General features: G+C 45.6%; 1 protein-coding gene across 1 annotated transcript in view; it reads right to left on the bottom strand.

The window, feature by feature from the left end:
* Positions 1-24,106, bottom strand: part of PINX1 (PIN2 (TERF1) interacting telomerase inhibitor 1) — a 136,258-nt gene that overhangs the window by 74,560 nt on the left and 37,592 nt on the right. The window contains exon 6 of the mRNA XM_044290592.1: positions 15,310-15,389. Coding sequence (XP_044146527.1) covers positions 15,310-15,389 — 80 coding nt within the window. The remainder of the gene's footprint in view (positions 1-15,309; positions 15,390-24,106) is intronic.

The raw sequence follows: 24,106 nt of genomic DNA, 5'->3' as shown, positions 1-24,106 counted from the left end.
CAATGACCTGAAGAGACCTGGGACCACAGTCTCAAATATTACCGTTAGTAACACACCACACCATCATGGATTGAAATCCCGCAGGGCAGGCATGGTCCCCCTGCTCACACCACCACATGTCCAGACCTGTTTAAAGTTCGCCAATGACCATCTGAATGATCCAGAGGAGGCATGGGAGAAGGTCATGTGGTCAGATGACACCAAAATAGAACTTTTTGGTATCAACTCCACTTGCCGTTTTTGGAGGAAGAAGAAGGATGAGTACAACCCCAAGAACACCGTGCCAACCGTGAAGCATGGGGGTGGAAACATCATACCATGGGGGTGCTTTTCTGCAAAGGGGACAGGACGACTGTGCCGTATTGAAGGGAGGATCGATGGGCCATGTATCGGATGATTTTGGCCAACAACCCCCTTCCCTCAGTAAGAGCATTGAAGATGGGTCGTGGCTGGGTCACAACTAAGGAGTGGCTCCGTAAGAAGCATTTCAAGGTCCTAGAGTGGCCTAGTTAGTCTCCAGACCTGAACCCAATCGAAAATCTTTGGAAAGAGCTGAAACTCAATGTAGCCCAGCGACAGCCCCGAAACCTGAAAGATCTGGAGAAAATGTGTATGGAGGAGTGGTCCAAAATCCCTGCTGCAGTGTGTGCAAACCTGGTCAAGAACTACAGGAAACGTCTGACCTCTGTAATTGCAAACAAAGGCTTCTGTACCAAATATTAAGTTCTGATTTTTATTTTATACAATTAAATGCTAATTAATTATTTAAAAATCATACAATCTGATTTTCTGGATTTTTTTTGTAGATTCGGTCTCTTACAGTTGAAGTGTACCTACTGTAAAATTACAGACCTTTCCATTTTTTGTAGGTGGCAAAACTTGCAAATTCGCCAGTGTATCAAATACTTATTTTCCCAGAAGTCTAGATAGAAGTCTAGATAGAAGTCTAGATAGAAGTCTAGATAGAAGTCTAGATAGAAGTCTAGATAGAAGTCTAGATAGAAGTCTAGATAGAAGTCTAGATAGAAGTCTAGATAGAAGTCTAGATAGAAGTCTAGATAGAAGTCTAGATAGAAGTCTAGATAGAAGTCTAGATAGAAGTCTAGATAGAAGTCTAGATAGAAGTCTAGATAGAAGTCTAGATAGAAGTCTAGATAGAAGTCTAGATAGAAGTCTAGATAGAAGTCTAGATAGAAGTCTAGATAGAAGTCTAGATAGAAGTCTAGATAGAAGTCTAGATAGAAGTCTACACTACGTGCAGAATTATTAGGCAAATGAGTATTTTGACCACATCATACTCTTTATGCATGTTGTCTTACTCCAAGCTGTATAGGCTCGAAAGCCTACTACCAATTAAGCATATTAGGTGATGTGCATCTCTGTAATGAGAAGGGGTGTGGTCTAATGACATCAACACCCTATATCAGGTGTGCATAATTATTAGGCAACTTCCTTTCCTTTGGCAAAATGGGTCAAAAGAAGGACTTGACAGGCTCAGAAAAGTCTAAAATAGTGAGATATCTTGCAGAGGGATGCAGCACTCTTAAAATTGCAAAGCTTCTGAAGCGTGATCATCAAACAATCAAGCGTTTCATTCAAAATAGTCAACAGGGTCGCAAGAAGCGTGTGGAAAAACCAAGGCGCAAAATAACTGCCCATGAACTGAGAAAAGTCAAGCGTGCAGCTGCCAAGATGCCACTTGCCACCAGTTTGGCCATATTTCAGAGCTGCAACATCACTGGAGTGCCCAAAAGCACAAGGTGTGCAGTACTCAGAGACATGGCCAAGGTAAGAAAGGCTGAAAGACGACCACCACTGAACAAGACACACAAGCTGAAACGTCAAGACTGGGCCAAGAAATATCTCAAGACTGATTTTTCTAAGGTTTCATGGACTGATGAAATGAGAGTGAGTCTTGATGGGCCAGATGGCTGGATTGGTAAAGGGCAGAGAGCTCCAGTCCGACTCAGACGCCAGCAAGGTGGAGGTGGAGTACTGGTTTGGGCTGGTATCATCAAAGATGAGCTTGTGGGGCCTTTTTGGGTTGAGGATGGAGTCAAGCTCAACTCCCAGTCCTACTGCCAGTTTCTGGAAGACACCTTCTTCAAGCAGTGGTACAGGAAGAAGTCTGCAAGGTAAGAAAAACATGATTTTCATGCAGGACAATGCTCCATTACACGCGTCCAAGTACTCCACAACGTGGCTGGCAAGAAAGGGTATAAAAGAAGAAAATCTAATGACATGGCCTCCTTGTTCACCTGATCTGAACCCCATTGAGAACCTGTGGTCCATCATCAAATGTGAGATTTACAAGGAGGGAAAACAGTACACCTCTCTGAACAGTGTCTGGGAGGCTGTGGTTGCTGCTGCACGCAATGTTGATGGTGAACAGATCAAAACACTGACAGAATCCATGGATGGCAGGCTTTTGAGTGTCCTTGCAAAGAAAGGTGGCTATATTGGTCACTGATTTGTTTTTGAATGTCAGAAATGTATATTTGTGAATGTTGAGATGTTATATTGGTTTCACTGGTAAAAATTAATAATTGAAATGGGTATATATTTGTTTTTTGTTAAGTTGCCTAATAATTATGTACAGTAATAGTCACCTGCACACACAGATATCCCCCTAAAATAGCTAAAACTAAAAACAAACTAAAAACTACTTCCAAAAATATTCAGCTTTGATATTAATGAGTTTTTTGGGTTCATTGAGAACATGGTTGTTGTTCAATAATAAAATTAATCCTCAAAAATACAACTTGCCTAATAATTTTGCACTCCCTGTAGATAGAAGTCTAGATAGAAGTCTAGATAGAAGTCTAGATAGAAGTCTAGATACATATGAGATAGACAGATTCTCTCTATGGTCACACGCTCTCCATGGTATTACGTACAGGTCATCGCCATCAGTTTTTCTGCCGCTTCTACATAATTATACCCCCGCTTCTGGTAATATTTCACACACATCTCTGTATATATTCCTAGTCTTGTTGGAGAACTAATAAATGTCTGCAGCTCGAGGATAATAGGAACATTATATATTTCAACACTTTGTGTGTCTGCAATGCGTGCCGTGATTTAGAAGCCTACAAGCCCCGGCACGCATCTCCCACTCCCCGCACAGACACCCTCGATGTCCAGGAACGGGGAAGCTTAGTAACATGCATACATGTCTGTTCAGGACAAGTGCAGCACCTCAATCAGAGGGAGAAGATTCACGAGGCAGTAACTGGTGCCGAGCACATCCTGAACTTTTACAAGTTTATTTATCCTGCTCACAACGGAAATGGAGCTCATCTATAAAAATACAGTGCCGGCTCCTCCAGAAATTACGCCGATGGAAGTCGACCTGCACCGAGGAGTAGGAACACGCTTCTGAGCGGCCCAGCTGACAGACTGGCACCAGTGCCATCATCGGACAATGCTGAATGTGACCATATACAGAGAAGATAGAGCTGACTTCAGCAGGATCGGCCGACCTATATGGAAGCCTCCGACTCTCCCCGACAACAGATTTAGGGGAGCGCAGGATCCTATGCTCCCAAGGGAAATAAGCTGCCACCAGAAGTGTCTTACAGGGTCTGCGTATTCCTCTGTCCCCATTGATAAGCAACAGGCTGAGCATGCATGTTTATGAGGGAAATCGGGAGGAAAGACTGTCGATGAAGTAAGCATTCGGCTGACAGTTCATGTGTATGGCTGCCTTAAAGGGGTTTGCCCATCTCATACATTGGTGGCATATCGCTAGGATATGCCACGAAATGTCTGACAGGTGCGGGTCCCAGAGGTCGTATCTCTAGAACGTAGCCTGCAAAGCCGCACTGGACTATTTCCGGAAGTCCCATAGAAATTAATAAGAAACGCACAGCACGAGTCCGCTCACCGCTCCATTCACTTCAACAAAGCAGACGGAAGTACCCGAGTCAGCGCTTAGCTATTTTCGCCAGTCCCATAGCAATAAACGGAGGGCGGCCTCGCGAGCGCAGTCCGCTCTCCTTCACTTTGCAGAGTGCGTTCTAGAGATGGGTGCGAGTCTATCCTAGCGAAAGATCACCAAAGTATGAGAGGGGCTAACCCCTTTAAGTAAAAGGAAACTTAAGGTGTGACTGGCCTTTAACATCTTCCCGTCACAGTCATTTAATTTTGGATTTTTTTGGCACATTTCCATATTGCTATGTGCGAAACAAGTCAACATGGTTCTGCTGTACTATGGCCCAATAGACCACATTGACTCTTAAAAGGGTCCGTTGGAGCTCTCTCGAAGCTTCTGCATCTGCTGAAGGCTTTACTATTCTTGCAGTCTAATGTGCCGTAACCCCCCATTTTTTAAAATCATGTGCTTTTGAGAGTCCAATGGAGAAAAACACCTACAAAAATGCCAACGACCCTATAAAAGCTACCTAACAACACAAACAAAAACACTGCATGCAATAAACATCTGGAGGGTACAACTCTTCTGCATCTACAAGGTCAAACTCTAGTGTTACCTATGGTTGGTTAAGAGTTAAACCAGTGAGATAAGACAGGGCTCACCACAATATGGATCTCGCTTTCTCTGCGGCAACAATTGAATTGATCTCAAATATTGAACAGAAATTGTATGTTTCCCCACAGATGCGTAAAGCTGCCCAATTTAAGGTCCAGCACTGCCGCTCTGTCTATTGTTTGCAAATGAGCAGTGAGAGGAAGGTTGTGGAGGCCGAAGAGCCACCATGAATCATGAGATCAAACATGGTCACGAAGAAATAAATTAGCCGGGGAACGAGTGGGCATGGACGAGAGCAACTTCATCAGCTGCCGCGCACACCCGAGAAGAGACTGGCGGATCCCATGGCGGACTATGCCCTAACGGGATATAATCCAAAAAACCTAAAGGTGACATAAAATACTATACAAAGCTCGGATGTGTAGATGAAAGGGTTATTAGTTAAATTTATTGGGGTTGCGTAAATAATCACACCCCTTTGCAACGATATCAGACTGGAACCTGAAACCTATCCATATGTACAGTCTCTGTATCCACAGTCAAGAAAGAGGAGCTGTTTCAGTATCTACCTGCATTCCCCATATAACAATAATTCTGGAGCATCTATTCTTAAATCTCTATGTTGTGCCATTCCTCTGTTATCCCTACTAGAAGCACTGCAAGCCATTTGCAGTGAAGGTCCAGCTGGGTGTTACCAGTTGGGGCGGGAGTTTCCCTCCACAGTCTGACACTATCCAATCAGTGTTAGCAGTGTCAGACTGTGCAGGGACTCACCCCCAGTTGGACCTTTATTACAAAGTGCCAGCAATTCATTCTTAAATACTAGTAGTGATAATAGAGGGATGGCGCAATAGAGTGTTTTATGTAGAGATACTACAGAATGGGGAATGCAAGTAGTTCCTAAAACAGACATGTCAGGAGAGGCGAGGGGTCCTCATTACGAATAGTCGCTGTGAGCTGACTGCCTAAAAAGAGTATTGGTGGCCTACACTTAGGTTAGGCCATCAATATTTAATTGTGGGGTCCGAATGAATGGGACTGTGGTGCAGCAGCAGGAAAAGCCATAGCCGAATATGTGGCACTGTAGCTGGTAAAAAACGGAGACATGGCACCCCTTCGATTCTAGAATCACCACCAACTCCTTGGTTGCGCCAATTATGAAAGTTATCCCCTATCCTAGGGAACACCCGGACCTCCACAGCGCTCGTCCTAATGGAGCGGCAGGCCATGCATGCGCCCTTCTGCTCCACTCATTCTCTACCAGAAAGCAGAGGATAGTTGAGTACAGCGCTCCGATCCGAGATAACTTAGATCCCAGTCATTTAACCTCCCAGATGCCACAATCGGTAGTGACCACTGCATCCAAGAGGGATAGATGGAGGGGACTCCCTCCGTTCTCCAACAATAGGGTTCTGATTGGATGCAACGGGGGAGGCCTTGTGAAAGCTACCAGGTCTGACATAGCGAACTACGGTGCTGGCAGGTCTTAAAGGGCCACTACACTAAAAAAACAAGAAAAAAAATGATTAACCACCTGCTAAGGAGAGTTTGTCTTTGGCTCTTTCTTCAGCAGCTTGCAGGATCGCTCTCGAGCAGCCGAGCTCAGGAAGGCTCTCCTACGCAGCCTCCAAAAGCTCATTTATCATAAGTAATGAAGGGACCCCCAGAGAGGACGGTCTCCTCGCACAACGTCCGAGGTAGGATTAATCGCCCGGGCACAGCTGGATGCAGCGTCTCTGGGCCAGGTGTGCACATGGTGTAACGTGGGGATTGCACAACTGCCCCCGCAGTCACAGGTCGATGTGCAGCGTGTCTGTCACATTAAGCACTTCGAAAACTATGTGAGGATTTCCAGTGCAGAAGAAAAACAAACCCCATCTCAGAACGGGTTACCACACCCTGCCCCACCTCTCCAAGCATCTCAGGAGATTACACAGCAGATCCACTGAAATAAAGCCTGAAACTATAAACCTGACCTCCAGCGTATGGACAACCCATGTCACACACCGCGCCACAGTCCTCAGGGCAGGTCACCAGGACCTGATCGGTGGGGATCCGACTCCTGGCACTGCTGACGATCAGCTGCTGGAAAGACCCACACGACTGCTGCGGCCTCGCATGTCCATCGGTCACATCTGTTAGAGTGAAAGGGATTCAGTTGCAATACCAGGCACGGCCTCTATACCACTGCACGGCGCTGTGCTCGCAGCTTTACTATGAAGAGACACGTGCAAAACAGATGATCAGCAGGGTACCGGGAGACCACCCCCCCTCCAGCCCCAAATACTGATTGCTTACCTGGCCTATCCAACAGAGTGTCTGTCATGGATTACATTAAACATGTCCATCTGTGGGGGGGACCCCACCCCTTGACTATGCCCCACCCACTTTAAATGGTGAGAAGTGCATACAATTGGAAAAAAATAGAAAATTTGGTGCAAAACCGGCAATGTGTGACTTTTTTTTTTAAGGTCAGAGAAATGATAAATTCTGTCCTCCATTTTCAAGATCTCTGCTTGCTGTCAGTGAATGTAAGCACCCTATATCCAAGGGCCAGTAACCTGTACTGATCATGTCTAACGGACACGGGTGCAGGACTGGTTTTTCTCTGCCTTGCTCTTGTAAGCAGCACATGATCAGGACCTCAATCTGATGGGTCTAAGGACAACAGTCTGATAACTAAACACTTAACTTCTTCTAAATCAATAAAATACCCATCACCCGGGTGTTGACTCCTATACATATAAATGCTATGCCCTGTGTGATATGTGGCTCCCACTATCCGCTAATGCACTTGGTACATTGATTGTAACCAGCAGACGCCGCCGTGGACGTGGAAACTTCTACAAAATGACGTGGCCTTGGATTAATGAATTGACCAGGCTGATCACCAATTTTTGCAGATGGTGCAAAACTGTAAAATCACTACAGAGGCCAATACACAAAATATATACTTAAAAGGAATAATAAATAGACAACAAGTGCATAACTAATCGACCCTTCGTTATAATGTCGGGTCATGTGTTGTAATTTTCCACTCTCCACTCACGTGGCGGACGGTCCTGCAATGGGGATTTGGCACAGGATTTTTGTATGGCTTCTTGAGTGATCACAAGTATGGGGTCCTCTCTCACCAGACTCGTTTTGGGGTATCAATGACCCCTTCCAAAGTGGTTTGGCACTGAGGAAGGGGTCATTGATACCCCAAAACCCATGCTGGTTCAGTATGCCTTCAATTTTGAATAAATCCCCAACAGTGTCACCAGCAAAGCACCCCCACACCATCACACCTCCTCCTCCATGCTTCACGGTGGGAACCAGGCATGTAGAGTCCATCCGTTCACCTTTTCTGCGTCGCACAAAGACACAGTGGTTGGAACCAAAGATCTCAAATTTGGACTCATCAGACCAAAGCACAGATTTGCACTGGTCTAATGTCCATTCCTTGTGTTCTTTAGCCCAAACAAGTCTCTTCTGCTTGTTGCCTGTCCTTAGCAGTGGTTTCCTAGCAGATATTCTGCCATGAAGGCCTGATTCACACAGTCTCCTCTTAACAGTTGTTCTAGAGATGTGTCTGCTGCTAGAACTCTGTGTGGCATTGACCTGGTCTCTAATCTGAGCTGCTGTTAACCTGCGATTTCTGAGGCTGGTGACTTGGATGAACTTATCCTCCGCAGCAGAGGTGACTCTTGGTCTTCCTTTCCTGGGGCGGTCCGCATGTGAGCCAGTTTCTTTGTAGCGCTTGATGATTTTTGTGACTGCACTTGGGGACACTTTCAAAGTTTTCCCAATTTTTCGGACTGACTGACCTTCATTTCTTAAAGTAATGATGGACACTCATTTTTTTTTTACTTAGAATTTGTATTATGGCAAGAAAAATGCAGCTAACAGTCTATTCAGTAGGACTATCAGCTGTGTATCCACCTGACTTCTCCACAACGCAACTGATGGTCCCAACCCCATTTATAAGGCAAGAAAACAACATTGCTTACCGGTAATTGTTTTTCTCGATACCCATGACGGCACCCCATGCGACCAGGGACCTCCCATCCGGGACAGGAAACCTGAGAAGATAAAAGGTTCACACCCCCACCAAGCACCAGTGATAGTAATAAACAGTACTCCGGAGGTGAATACACGTAAGAAAGAAAGAGAGAGATCCAATATGGTACATTATATCTCTACAATACTGAAGAGAGAACCCTCAGAAACCTATAGGCAGTAGCGGGCTACTCCGCATATAACCTAATAAGGGGGAACTAAGCCCATTAGCTCCCTTTTTTATTTTATTTTTTTTTTATATAGGGAAGGGAAAATTTTGGAGGTGCCGTCATGGGTATCGAGAAAAACAATTACCGGTAAGCAATGTTGTTTTCCCCTCACCCATGACGGCACCCCATGCGAGATAGACTATTAATGAGAACTAGGGGGGACAACCGCCTGAAGCACCTTCCTACCAAAGGCGGAATCCGTATGAAGTTGGAGCCTGTAATGCTTCAAAAAAGTATGTTGAGAGCTCCAAGTTGCTGCTCTACAAATTTGAGCCAGGGAGGCATCCGCCTTCTCGGCCCAGGACGTAGCTACCGCTCGGGTGGAGTGGGCTCCGAACCCCGAAGGGGGGGAGAGACCCTGCGCTAAATAGGCTTCGGAAATGGCCCTTTTCACCCATCTAGCAATAACTGCCGTGGATACTTTCCGCCCCTTATTCCTACCCCAAAACTGAATAAGGAGGTTTTCTTCCAACCTCCAAGCCGAGGTAGACTCTAAATAGGCAAGCAGACATCTTTTGACGTCCAGGCAATGATACTCCCTTTCTAAACTATTAGAGGGATTAGGGCAAAAGGATGGAAGGATAACATCCTGACTTCTATGGAAGTCCGAGACCACCTTTGGCTGGAAGGACGGGAGAGGCCTAATAATAACCTTGTCATCCAAGACCTGGGTATAAGGAGGAAAGGCCGAGAAAGCTTGTATCTCTGAGATTCTCCTAGCTGAAGTAATGGCCAGTAAAAATGACATCTTAAAGGAGAGCATGTCTATGGGTATGTCAGACAAGGGCTCAAAAGGTTTCTGTGACAGGGCCGTCAAGACCGTGTTTAGGTCCCAAGGAGGGGACAAGGGTCTTATCGAAGGGCGGATCCTGGAGGCTGCTGACAGAAACCTTTTAATCCAAGGGTGCAGGGCCAACTGAGAATCGAAGAAGTAACTCAAGGCTGCCACATGTACTCTTAGGGTGGAAGCCCTAAGCCCCTTATCCAAGCCAGCTTGTAGAAAGTCTAGGACCCTAGAGACATTTGGAGGAGAAAAGGGGTCAGGACTGATCCCTAAAAAGGAGGAAAAGACTTCCCAAATCTTAATATATTTTTTGGCTGTGGTGGCTTTCCTACTTCCCAACATAGTGGATACTACAGATTGGGACAGACCCCGGCCTAACCAAATCTCCCTCTCGGCCTCCATGCTGCCAGATGCAAAATCTCTGGATTGGGATGCAGGATCGGGCCCTGATATAATAGATCCTCCCGAGGGGGCAGTATCCAAGGGGGGGCTATTGCTAGGTCTAGGAGGCTGGAGTACCAGGACCTTTTCGGCCACACTGGGGCCACTAGGGTAATTGTCGTTTTCTCCCTCTGGACTTTTTTCAGAACCTGCGGGATTAGGGAAAACGGAGGGAAGGCGTAACCCTCCTCCTGAGACCAGTTTTGTGCCAAACCGTCCAAAGCTGTTGGATCGTCCAGACGATTTATGGAGAAGAACCTTTCCACTTTCCTGTTCTTCCTGGAGGCAAACAGGTCGACCGTGGGGAGGCCGAATTTCTGCGTTACCTGGGAGAAGACCTCTGGGTTTAGGCACCAGTCTCCCTGTTTTAGCTGGGTGCGACTCAGAAAATCGGCTACTATGTTGTCCTTTCCTTTTATGTGGACTGCCGACAGAGATAGATGTTTCTGTTCTGCTAACTGAAAGATCTGGTGACAGAGAGTTGCCAGAGAAGGTACCCTTGTTCCGCCTTGATGGTTGATGTATGCCACTGTAGTTAAGTTGTCCGAATATAAAATTATGTTCCTGAAGGATATGTCCGGAGCTATCGCTCTTAGGGCCATCTCTACTGCTTTTAACTCTTTGAAGTTTGAGGTGGCTTTTCTGGTTTTCAAATCCCACCTCCCTTGCCAACCTTTGTTCTCCGAGTGGGCCCCCCAACCCCACGGGCTGGCATCCGTTGTTAATACTATCGGATCCTGAAAGGACCATGGTACTCCAGCTGAGAGATTCTCTGTCACAGTCCACCAAAGGAGAGACACTCTCGCCTCTGCGGATAAGTGGAAAACGACTGCAACGGTCCAACGACTGCTTGCGGCCGTCCCATTGGCGCAGGATGCATGATTGTAGCTTCCTTGTGTGGGCCTGCGCATATAGGACCGCTGGAAAGGTTGCTGTCAGGTGGCCCAGCACCGCCATTGCCCTCCTGAACGAGCAGAGGTAGGATCTGAAAAGATCCCAAACATGCTCCGTGATGGAGAATATCTTGGCGGACGGGAGGAAGGACTTTTCTACTCGGGAGTCTAACAGGATGCCTAAAAATACACAGTTCTGAGATGGTGTTAGGCAAGACTTTACCCAATTTATTTTCCAGCCCAAGCTCTTTAACAGGGCGCAGGAAACTTCGATGTTTTGAACTAGGCCTTCCTTGGTCTGGGAAATAAACAGGAAGTCGTCTAAGTATGGCAGCACCGGAACCCCTGACAACCTCAGAAAGGAGACAACTTCCGCAATCACTTTGGTGAAGATTCTGGGGGCTTGAGAAACCCCAAACGGCAGGGCTCTGTATTGCAGGTGCAGACATTCTCCCTGAACCCAGACTGCTGTCCTCAAATATTTTTGGGAGGACACATGAATTGGCACGTGGTAGTACGCGTCCTCTAAGTCCAGAGTCGCCATCCAGCAATTCTTTGATAGGAGATCTATGGCCGATCTTATGGTCTCCATACGAAATCTTTTGTAGCTGAGGAATCTGTTTAACTTCTTCAGGTTTAGGATTACCCGGAAGGAGCCGTTGGGTTTTTTCCCTAAAAAAAGAGGGGAGTAAAACCCCCTGCCCTTCTCTGCCTGCGGAACCGGGACAACCACCACTTTTTGCAGAAGCAGCCGGATCTCTGACTCTAAGGCTTGTCTTTTGACTAGATCCTTGGGGTAATCTGTCAGAATGAACGAATCCCGGGGATGGGACAGGAGCTCCAGCAGGAACCCCTCTCCAATCCCTCCCAAGATCCAGCCGTTCTTGGTTATGTTTTTCCAGGCTGGGAGAAAGAGAGACAATCTTCCCCCTACCTGGGGTTCGGCGTCATTGCTTATCTTTGGGTCTTGTATCCTGGGATTTAAAAAGGAAACCTCCGGATTTCTTAGGAAATTTATCCTTTTCCCTTCTATCATACTGCCTACCCTTTTGCCTTTTACCTTGGTATCTATGAAAAAAGGGAGGGCGTTGAGGAGCTGGAAAACCCTTCTTTTTGTCCGAGGCCTTTTCAAGTATATCATCGAGGGAAGATCCAAAGAGCCTGTCACCCTCACAGGGGATAGAGCATAACCTAGCTTTAGAACCCTGATCAGCTTTCCAGGACTTCAGCCAAATAGCTCTTCTAGCCGCATTGGACATAGCGGATGATCTGGCTGAGAACCTAACTATATCCGTGGGGAAAAAAAAAGTGGGAAGGGAGGCCAAAACCTCTTCTCTTGGCTTCTTCTCACTGAGATGCTGTTCTAGCTGTTCCAGCCAGATATGCAGTGACCTAGAGACCCATGATGCTGCAACCGCTGGTCTCAAGCAGGTAGAGGATGATTCCCAGGCCTTTTTTAAGTAAAAGTCCGCTTTCTTATCCAGAGGATCGGACAGGCTACCTAGATCATCAAACGGTAGCGCAGATTTTTTTGCAATCTTCGCCACCGGAGCGTCAACCGTAGGGGCCTTGTCCCAACAGGCTGCTACTTTCTCATCAAAAGGATATTTCCTTTTGACGGAGCTTGGAATAAAAAACTTCCTATCAGGATTCTTCCATTCTTTTTTAATTAATGCCTGTCGACTTAGCTTGTTTCGCTTCTTCTAACTGCATAGTTGCTCTGACTGCTTTAAGGAGGTTTTGGGTATCCTCGGGTGAGAAATAGGAACCCCCTGTTTCTTCCTCTGCTGACGAAGCAGCGTCATTAGAGAGTAACTGGCCTGCTTCTCTCTCCTCCACGTCAGAGTGGTCTATATCCGAATCCCTAATATCCGGAGATTTCTCCGGAGACTGCGGGCGATTTTTACTCAAGGATTTTAAGGAGGCTTTCACCTCAGATCTTATTAAAGATCGCATATTCCTAGAAAGGCTCTGGGATTCCTCCACCACCAATTTATCGATGCATGGAGTGCATAACGGTTTAGAATAGGAGGAAGCTAGGGGGGCCTTACATCCTGCACACTCCTTATGCTTCGTCTTAGAGGCCGCTTTTTTGGGGGTCTTTGCCACCTACACAAATCAAGCAGATAACACCCCATTAGTAAGAAAAAGGTACATCTCACCAAAAGATCCTTTTCTTTTTAGCCCCCACTCCTCAGGACTAGTACCGGACTCGCGGGCCTTGAGGGTTCCAGGGGTTCGGCGCGTCCATCTGCAGGCTCTGACATCCTTGCTGGAACCAAGAGCTTCTTCAGCACCACACTGTGTGCCACATCAGCCGGCTGGGTTCCCCCCCTCTGCCCCATTTATAGTTTAAGGACGCGCCGGGGCACACATCGGTGCTGAGCCCGACTTCCGGGTCAAGCCCCGCCCCCCCGCGTCAGGGCGCGCGCATGCGCAGACGCCCCCTCCTGCATTAATTAGCCACACATTCATTGGTGGCAGTGGTGCGGGCAGCTTCAGAGCTCGCTCACTTCATTGGCAGCGGCAGCCGCCTCATAGGAGGGATTCCCTGCCTCCTGAGAGAACATAGCGCGCACCGAGCGCCATGTTCTCTCATGAGAGAAGATACTAGACTGTGCAGTAGCGCAGCCTAGCATCGAAAAAATCAACATCCCGGTACCGAATCGATACTGGCATAAAAGTATTGCTTGGGTATTGAAATTTCAATACCTTAAAACAACCCTAGTACTGTGTATATACTACAGAGGGCAGCTCTCTCTCACAGATTATATATATATATATATATATATATATATATATATATATTCTATACACATACTACGGAGGACAGTACACTGTATATACACATACTACGGAGGACAGTACACTGTATATACACATACTACGGAGGACAGTACACTGTATATACACATACTACAGAGGACAGTACACTGTATATACACATACTACAGAGGACAGTACACTGTATATACACATACTACAGAGGACAGTACACTGTATATACACATACTACAGAGGACAGTACACTGTATATACACATACTACAGAGGACAGTACACTGTATATACACATACTACAGAGGACAGTACACTGTATATACACATACTACGGAGGACAGTACACTGTATATACACATACTACGGAGGACAGTACACTGTATATACACATACTACAGAGGACAGTACACTGTATATACACATACTACAGAGGACAGTACACTGTATATACACATACTACGGAGGACAGTACACTGTATATACACATACTACGGAGGACAGTACACTGTATATACACATACTACGGAGGACAGTACACTGTATATACACATACTACAGAGGACAGTACACTGTATATACACATACTACAGAGGACAGTACACTGTATATACACATACTACAGAGGACAGTACACTGTATATACACATACTACAGAGGACAGTACACTGTATATACACATACTACAGAGGACAGTACACTGTATATACACATACTACAGAGGACAGTACACTGTATATACACATACTACAGAGGACAGTACACTATATATACATACGACATATATATATATATATATATATATATACACACACACACATACACATACACACACACACTACAGAGGACAGTAGACTACATATGGATCTGGATAGATTGGAGGCATGGGTAGAGAAGTGGCAGATGAGGCTTAACACTGACAAATGAATAATGCAAGTCACCCGTACATACTAAATGGTTAAACACTGGGTAACACTGACATGGAAAAGGACTTAGGAATTTTAGTGGACAGCAAACTAAGCTGTAGAAACCAGTGTCAGGCAGCTGCTGCCAGGGCCAATAAGATTAGGAGGGGCATCAAAAGGGGCATAGATGCATGTGACCATTGACTATGGAAGTCACTGATTATATTTCTGCTGGAGAGTACAGCCACATTTACATGCACGAGCAAGCAATTATCGAGCAGGAAGTGTTCCTTCCTGATAATTGTCTGATCACCTCCACTGCATGAAGACGAGTGGTGGCTATTGCAATCATCTTCATACAAACTCGTTGTTTCTGGGCAGCAGAGCACTGTTCACACAGCACCATCTGCTGCCCAGAAACGATGACCAAAGCGTCCACATGAAAGATCATGTCACCAGAAGGACGAGTAGTTTGATTATTCATGGGGTGATCCACGACACCTTTACAAGGGCCGAATATCAGAAACAAGCGTCTGTAGAAACGGTCATTCCCCATAATAGGCCCTAGAATCGGGCCGTGTAAATCCAGCAGTATTCTGTTTGCCAGATTTGGAGTCGGGTGGAATTTTTTTTACTCAAAGATGAGGAAAATGAGCTTCTCCACCATAGGAGAACAGCAACGATGTGAACAGGTCAGAGAACAAAACGTACTGGACGCCAGGCCTCAGAAATAGAAAATGATACAGAACCTGTGGTAACTTCGTAACCTTCTCTCGCTTTCCAAAAATGCAGGCGAGGTCGGTGTCACTGCGAGAAGAGAGGTCTTTTCCTGGAGAGAAAAAACAAAACAAAAAAACACATCATCAGTTGTTAGTATTTCTTGCACATAGAGTAGACATTGCAAAATAAGGGGGTTGTGCCACCATTGCATGTTATTTTAATAAAATTCTAAATGAAAAATTACTTTTGTAATTTACTTTCCGCTACAAAAGTGTTCCAGTTGTGAGACATTCTCTTTTTTTCATTATATATGCATATGGTTGCATATGCTCAGTTCCATCCTTTGACTGCCACCATCCCTATTTGATGTGTTACAGGGAGAGAGTTGCAGCAGAAAGGACATGCCCCCTGAGCTGTGATAGGGAGAGAGCTGCAGAAGAAAGAACACGCCCCCTGAGTGCTGATAGGGAGAGAGCTGCAGCAGAAAGGACACGCCCCCTGAGCTGTGATAGGGAGAGAGCTGCAGCAGAAAGCACCCTCCCTGAGCAATGAATGGGGGGGGGGGATCTCAGGATCCTTGTGAGGTACAGCGCTGGTTCTTGACTTGTTAGACAGAGATTGTCATGTGCTATATGATGTCCGATTTTCATTTTTTACATTAATCAAGAGATAACACCTTTAAGTGAACAAATTGCACAGGCAACAATCTAATGTAGATAGACTTCTTCAAGAGGACCACCCCTTTAGAAGACCATAACAAATACTCACCCATTTTCTCCACTGTTTCTTCGAGCGCTGTGCTCTTTTCCTCACGCTGCTGACGTCAGCTGCAACTGTGATGTCCAGTGCACAAGTCACCGCTGCAGCCAATCGCTGGCCTCACTGCTGCCATTTGTTTTTCTGGCTGCAGCGGAAGGTTTTGTGCACACAGATCACAGCTGCAGCCAATCGCTGGCCTCAGCCATGCACGGAAAGTCTCTGGTCCTCACCGCTGCCATTTGTTTTTCTGGCTGCAGCGGGAGGTTCTGTGCACACAGATCACCGCTGCAGCCAATCACTGGCCTTAGCAGAGACGTTCCATACACGGGATGTCACTATTTTAGGCCAGAATACAATCTATGCTACTACTCAGGATCAGTGACTTCAGTTCAGCTGCATTGTCTACAGGAGTCTATGGTAGTCTGGAATTCATTTCCTGTCTCTTCCCTTTTTCCCCCCCATGCAGCAGGAGGTACTTTTCACACCTAACTTCAGGTCTCGTGGTAACAGAAGATTGGGCAGGCTGGATGTCAACATGTCTGATCCCTCTAAGGAGAGTTGGGACACTCCCATCCATACACATTTGTTTGTTGGCCGCTCTTGCCAAAATTGCTGCCTTCAGTTGACGTTACTTAAAGGGGCTACCCCCATGAAAGGGCAAACGTGGGACCACTGGGACCTCCAGCGATAGCAGAGCCATAGGGTCCCCAAGTCCCCTCTCTAAATGGAGCAGAAGTATGCAAGTCTGTCCACCACAGTTCAGTGGGACTGACTGAGTACTATCTACTGGTGGACCCATCAAGCCAATTTACAGTTGCCTCAATTTGGGGGTTTCTGGAAGGTGACCCTGGAAACCACGCAGGGAGAGAGAGAGAAGACTTGGACTAGAAAGGTAAACCTGCCCTGTAACCATCTCCTGCCTAATCCCAGCTCATCATAACAGTAATTGGAAATTAAGTTTATGGGTCGGAGTCACACAACCTCTCGTCTTACTCATTTCTAAATCTCATCAATTACTATGGATTAATCCAAACTTTCTCCACCTCGTGAGATGGATGATGGGAGTTTTTCCTCTGGATAGAAAACTGCCCTAAACGGCTTCAATTTTCAAACCTGTTAAGCAATGAGGAAAGTAATTAAAGGGAAAACATAGCAGAACTGTGAGGTCACCGCTCTCAAAATGGGTGAGACAGACAAATCCTTCTGTCATCTAAATCATCTTGAGCAAAACGTAGAGCTAAAAAAACTGTGAGCAATAGAGTGTCAGCTCTGTGGCGCTGCAGCCAGATTCTCTAAAATCTCTACTTACAGGATAGAAAAACTCTATTATACAGCGTCCGATCTTGGTAGAGCAGGGCAGGACTAATTGACCATATCAAAGCTGGTGCTTAAGTATCAGCTGTCCGCCAGCCCGGGACCATAAAGGCACATTTACTCTATGCAAGGAGCAGGGTGCTACTATTAGTAGGCATTTATGGTTTAACAACAGAGAGGGCCTAAATCAACCCATGGCGCCCATTGAAGTCAACGAGAAAGTGTGGTCGAAACAAGATCTCCAGAGGGCCTCTCTCCGTTTAAAGTTGCCCCTACACCTTGGATAGCTGATGCCCAAACATGCACGTGTTCTCAACGCCAGAAACCTCTAGCGGCAACTTATCTCCTGTGAGAACAAAAGGTTCAGGCATGTTAAAATCTAAAATACTCGACCCTCCTTCCCTTGGCATCTGCTGTTGGGGGAAAGCTGAGCCCCCCCACGTCATTGACATTTAACTTTCTGTTTTTTTTTTTTTTCGTTTTCTACTCCCAGTCCTCCCAAAGAAATGACTTATTTTTTCATTTACATAGCCGTATGAGGGCTTATTTTTTGCAGGACAAGATGCACTTTCTAATTGCACCATTTATGGTTGCATACAATGTGCAAAATTCCAAATGGGGTGGAATTATTATAAAAAATAAAAAGAAATAACACAATTCCACTATAGTTTTATGGGTTTGTAATTGGTTTCTAGCATATAAGCATAGACAAGGTCTACACACAACTATCTCAGGGAAGTCGTGTTCTGATTGCTGCAGTCACACCTCTTACTTGGCTCAGACTACGAGAATAACTTCCTCAAACTACGAGGAGATTCAGACCAGGGAGAAAGTTAAGTATTTCCAAGATACAGGCTGGTTACATTCAGCAGCACATGCCGCGGTGCCCAGTGACAGGCGAGGTTCTCGGGGTCCTTGTGGTATGTGGTGGGGTGTGTGACCCTGAGAAGACAAGTATTTATATAATTATGTCATTACAACAGCTGCTCACCTCACCTTCTGCTTAATCCGAGGGTTTGTCATGTTAGAGATCCACCCATTACAACACCTGCTCATCGACATGACGCAATGGGACAAGCACCCAAAGATCTCTGGCCAAGGACTCAGGAAAAATTCTCATGTGCATGAGAAGGATGAGTGCGCACATTAAAGGGGGGCTCGTCCCAGTCTGCCATTGGTTGCTCCCCCCCTGACACCGGATGTTTTCATCGGTGTGCAGGAAGAAGCAGCAGCAGCGGTGCGGGGAACAGGAGAATCGCTGGGAGCGGGGTAAGTATATTACCAGCGAGGGGCCCGGCACATGTGGGGGGGTTTGAGAAATTGGAAAACCCCTTTAAAGAGGTTTTTCAGGGGAATTTTTTAAATATATATAAAAAAAAGAATCATAACTCACATCATCAAGTCCCCACTGCTATCCCCTTCCTGCACCCACGCTGACACACAGGTAACAGCTTGGACTGCCAACTCAGCCAAAACGGTGACCCACCTTAGACAGTGATTAGCTGATTGGGAAGTCCATGCCAGTTCTTGTGCCAGGAGCACCGAAGTGGATTGCAGTGAGGACCGGGCCAATGGGGGACCAGCAGTGGCGAAGGATTGGTGAGGAGAGTAATGATTCATTTTTTTTTTTTAACTCACTCCACCCTCTGCCCTTTTTTAAATAAAATTATTTAATTTTGAATATTTAACCCTTTTATTTAGGGCTCATGCACCCGACCGCATGTATTTTGTGGTCTGCAAAAGAAACGGATTACATCACAAGGCAGGAATGGTACTTGGCTGACACCAGAGAAGATGGCAAACACAACATGTCTCCCCCCTACCTCACCATCACGGGACATTTCAGGTCCTGTATTTTATCACTATGGAAAACCCTTTTGGGGCAAATTAACCTACACTCAACTCCTCTTCTGAAATCCAGTTGGCCATACAGAAAACCGGGACTCTGGTCAACTGCGCGTTCTATAGGTTGTGTCTGGTTTGGCAGCTCATCTTCACTGAACATAATGGGGCCCGAGGTCCAATAACGCTCATAACTTGAGGACAGGTGTGGAACTGTTTCTAGAAGAAAGCAGCCATGCTCTTCTAATCCTGGATAAGCCCTTCATCTGGGAATGAGCCACATTTTATACAAACCGGATTCCAAAAAAGTTGGGACACTAAACAAATTGTGAATAAAAACTGAATGCAATGATGTGGAGATGGCAAATGTCAATCTTTTATTTGTAATAGAATGTAGATGACAGATCAAACGTTTAATCCGAGTAAATGTATCATTTTAAAGGAAAAATACATTGATTAAAATTTTCACGGTGTCAACAAGTCTCAAAAAAGTTGGGACAAGTAGCAATAAGAGGCTGGAAAAAGTAAATTTGAGCATAACGAAGAGCTGGAAGACCAATTAACACTAATTAGGTCAATTGGCAACATGATTGGGTATAAAAAGCGCTTCTCAGAGTGGCAGTGTCTCTCAGAAGCCAAGATGGGTAGAGGATCACCAATTCCCACAATGCTGCGCAGAAAGATAGTGGAGCAATATCAGAAAGGTGTTACCCAGCGAAAAATTGCAAAGACTTTGCATCTATCATCATCAACTGTGCATAACATCATCCGAAGATTCTGAGAATCTGGAACAATCTCTGTGCGTAAGGGTCAAGGCCGTAAAACCATACTGGATGCCCGTGATCTCCGGGCCCTTAAATGACACTGCACCACAAACAGGAATGCTACTGTAAAGGAAATCACAGAATGGGCTCAGGAATACTTCCAGAAACCATTGTCAGTGAACACAATCCACCGTGCCATCCGCCGTTGCCAGCTGAATCTCTACAGTGCAAAGAAGAAGCCATTTCTAAGCAAGATCCACAAGCTCAGGCATTTTCACTGGGCCAGGGATCATTTAAAATGGAGTGTGGCAAAATGGAAGACTGTTCTGTGGTCAGACGAGTCACGATTCAAAGTTCTTTTTGGAAATCTGGGACGCCATGTCATCCGGACCAAAGAGGACAAGGACAACCGAAGTCCCAACGCTCAGTTCAGAAGCCTGCATCTCTGATGGTATGGGGTTGCATGAGTGCGTGTGGCATGGGCAGCTTGCATGTCTGGAAAGGCACCATCAATGCAGAAAAATATATTCAGGTTCTAGAACAACATCTGCTCCCATCCAGACGTCATCTCTTTCAGGGAAGACCCTGCATTTTTCAACAAGATAATGCCAGACCACATTCTGCATCAATCACAACATCATGGCTGCGTAGGAGAAGGATCCGGGTACTGAAATGGCCAGTCTGCAGTCCAGATCTTTCACCTATAGAGAACATTTGGCGCATCATAAAGAGGAAGGTGCAACAAAGAAGGCCCAAGACGATTGAACAGTTAGAGGCCTGTATTAGACAAGAATGGGAGAGCATTCCTATGTCTAAACTTGAGAAACTGGTCTCCTCGGTCCCCAGACGCCTGTTGAGTGTTGCAAGAAGAAGGGGAGATGCCACACAGTGGTGAAAATGGCCTTGTCCCAACTTTTTGGGGATTTGTTGACACCATGAAATTCTGATTCAACATATTTTCCCCTTAAAATGGTACATTTTCTCAGTTTAAACTTTTGTTCCGTGATTTATGTTCTTTTCTGAATAAAATATTAGAAGTTGGCACCTCCACATCATTGCATTCAGTTTTTATTCACGATTTGTATAGTGTCCCAACTTTTTTGGAATCCGGTTTGTAGGATCGATGAATACCAAGTCTACAGAATTATGTAAACTTACCATGACAAGTTTGTACACCAGCTGTCTCAACCCATTGTAATTAAACTTGTGGTGTGACCATCTATACCAGTGGTGAACAACCTGTGGTCTACTATTCTATGCAGCCCCCAACCATCTGGACAACATCATGCTTCTCTGTGTCTGGTGGCTGCTCACATGCATTTTTCATGGCAGCCAGGAGTGGCGAGTAGTGGGTAATGAAATATTGTGAGGCCTTCTCTGAGACTACCTATATTATGGAGAATGGGAGATGTTTGACCCCCGTTTGGCATGCCAGAAAATAATAGATGAGGTAGAGAGGTGACCGTGCATGTGTGCAACTCTCTTCGTTATAATCTCCCATTAACTACAATGAAAGCCCCCAAACCTCTTAATAAAGTCCTGCAATTGGAACTCATGCCCACCAGACATTTATGACAAACTATCAATATGCCACCAATGGTAAAACCTCTTTAGACATTGTTGTGGCTCTCGGCACTGGTTCAATATGACAATTTAGTGGTGCACTCCTAAACTATGCCATGTTATTCCTCCATTTATTTCATGGGGTCAAAGGGGTTATTTAATATTAATGGCCAATCGTCAGGATATGATTGGTGGGGATCCAAAGCTAATGCAAAATTGCTGGTACTGCACCTGGCACACAGTGAAGAGGCCCACAGCACTCAAAGCCCCTTTAAATAGCTAATCGGTGGGGATACCATGGTTACACGTGATACTGCCATTCAGTTCCTCCTGACTCCTGCTCAGCTGTTTTTAGACGTCATCACATAACCATGTGAATTTGGGGTGCCGATTTGCTGCTGTTTTATGGCAAATGATAGGGTCTGTCCACAGGCCAAAAATAAAAATAAAGAAAATGCCCAAAACACTATTAAATCCATTCCCTCATCATCATACCTAATGAAACCCCTTGGTTTACTCATGGATTTCCCATATCATGGCTTCCTCCTATGAGGCTAAAAGACTACAAATCTTAGCAGACCCTTCTTCCCCTTGGGCCCGTGATTCTCAGGCCACCATAGTCTTTGCCAGGATGCTCTCTGGTGGGAGAGTTGGGATGAAGAAGGGGACTGAACTTAGGTTCTGTACAGTCACGTGCCAACACGTTTCAAGAAACGTAGCCTTCAGTCACGTTGGGCTGCGTCGGAGGGTTAACCCATGCAGAACTGAAACAGCTTCCTTATTATATAAGTAAATAAATACTAAGTATTTTTTTGCCCAATTACATCTTTAAATGGAATCGGTCACCTACTTCTACTGTATGTCACGATGGCAGTGCTATGTAGTGCTGTCTAATGTGCTTAAAACTATACCGTTGTCTGGGTTATCGATCTTTCAGAAAGCCAGAAAATTAACTTTGTTTGGTATATGAATGAGGTACAAAGTTCCCAGTGGGTAGTCACCAACGGTTCAAGGAGCCCAAACACACCCCTTCACTTGGCCCCAGCATCTCCCCACTCTTGCGCCTTTCAGTCCACCCCCTCTGTGACATCACATACTTCTTTTGAACTCTGCCCACGTTGTCAGCGTTTATTTCACTGCGAAATCTTGCGCACTGCCTGCTGTGGGCATGGACTCACTGTAAGCAGTGCGTGTGTGGTGAGATCTCCGATGACTACAGCAGGGAAGTCTGGCGAGATTTTGCTGAGGCAAATGCTAACATCTTGCGAAGAGTCCAAAAGAAGTATGTGACATCGCAAAGGAAGGGGTGGACTGGAAGGCACAAGGAGAGGTAATGGGAACAAGTTAAAGGGCATTCTTGGGAAAGGTGGGCTTGGGATCTGGGGAGAAGCAGGTGTGGGCTCTTTGAACTGTTGGAGATATACCTCTGGGCACAACTGAAGGGGCAGTCTTGAGGTCTGGGGAAAGGTGGGCTTGGGCTCCTTGAACCTTTGGCAACATCCCTCTGGGCATTTTAGACCTCATTTGCATACCATACAAAGTTTATATTCTGGTGTTCTGAAAGATCGATTACACAAAGGTATACTTTTATTCACGTTAGACAACACTACATAGCACTGCCATCCGTTACATACAGTAGAAGTAGGGGACAGATTCTCTATAAATGGCAAGTCGACCCAAGAACATTACAGATAATGAAGTCTCATGTACCATCTCCTTGGAATGGAAGTAGTGCTAATACACATGCTGCCAATCTTGCAATCAGTTCCTGAGAACAGTTCTCTCCTGAGCTGGAGCCTCTGTGCAGGTGTCTTGGTGGAGACTGCCGCCCTAAATCCGTATTACGTCTTGTTTGCTGAAGCAGACTGTAGTGCACTTTTTCCATTTCTCATACACCTTCTAAGTAAACATGGACTGTCCTTACTGTCAATTTCTTTAAGCTCTCTTAGAACAAGGAGCGGCTCAAAATGAGGATTTTCTGGTCACTTGTTTACCTTTGCGAATGTTTGTATATCTTCAATCCTCAGTTTGCCTCTAAAGCTGGACTTTTTGGCAGTGGATGTGACCAATTTCGGTGGGATTTAACGATAACCTCTGGTCTACAGTGACTGGAAGACCAACCCCTAATACTTCTGTAAAATGGTTTGATTTCAAACCAAGTCCAATACAATATAGTTTCCTCCAAGATAACCTGAGCCATAGGTTTCACCCCGGTCACGAAAAAGTTGTTGTCTATTTGTCAACCGGAATGGGTACGTTTATGACGGAGTTAGGGGAGCGGTAGGCTAAATTATTCTTCAATTCTCTCATGTCTATGGTCAGTTTTAAGATGTTTGGACCTGATGACTGTCCACTTTGTTACTCAGAATCTCTAACTATTGACCAATGATTATGATGGTCCCTTATGTTCTCCTTCCACCTGACTGTATTTTTTAGCAACAGTATGTAATTCACAGGCTAAAATATTACACAACTGGCAATGCTGTGCGCACCATCCTTGTACAGAGCACAATGAGTGCCAATGGGTTAGTACTACAGGGCATCGTATACTCTTCTGGTACCAATGCTTCTACAGGAGCCTACG

Source organism: Bufo gargarizans, chromosome 4 (genome assembly GCF_014858855.1).
Source record: "Bufo gargarizans isolate SCDJY-AF-19 chromosome 4, ASM1485885v1, whole genome shotgun sequence".
NCBI classification, from domain to species: domain Eukaryota; kingdom Metazoa; phylum Chordata; class Amphibia; order Anura; family Bufonidae; genus Bufo; species Bufo gargarizans.
This window is presented reverse-complemented; position numbering and strand designations above follow the sequence as displayed.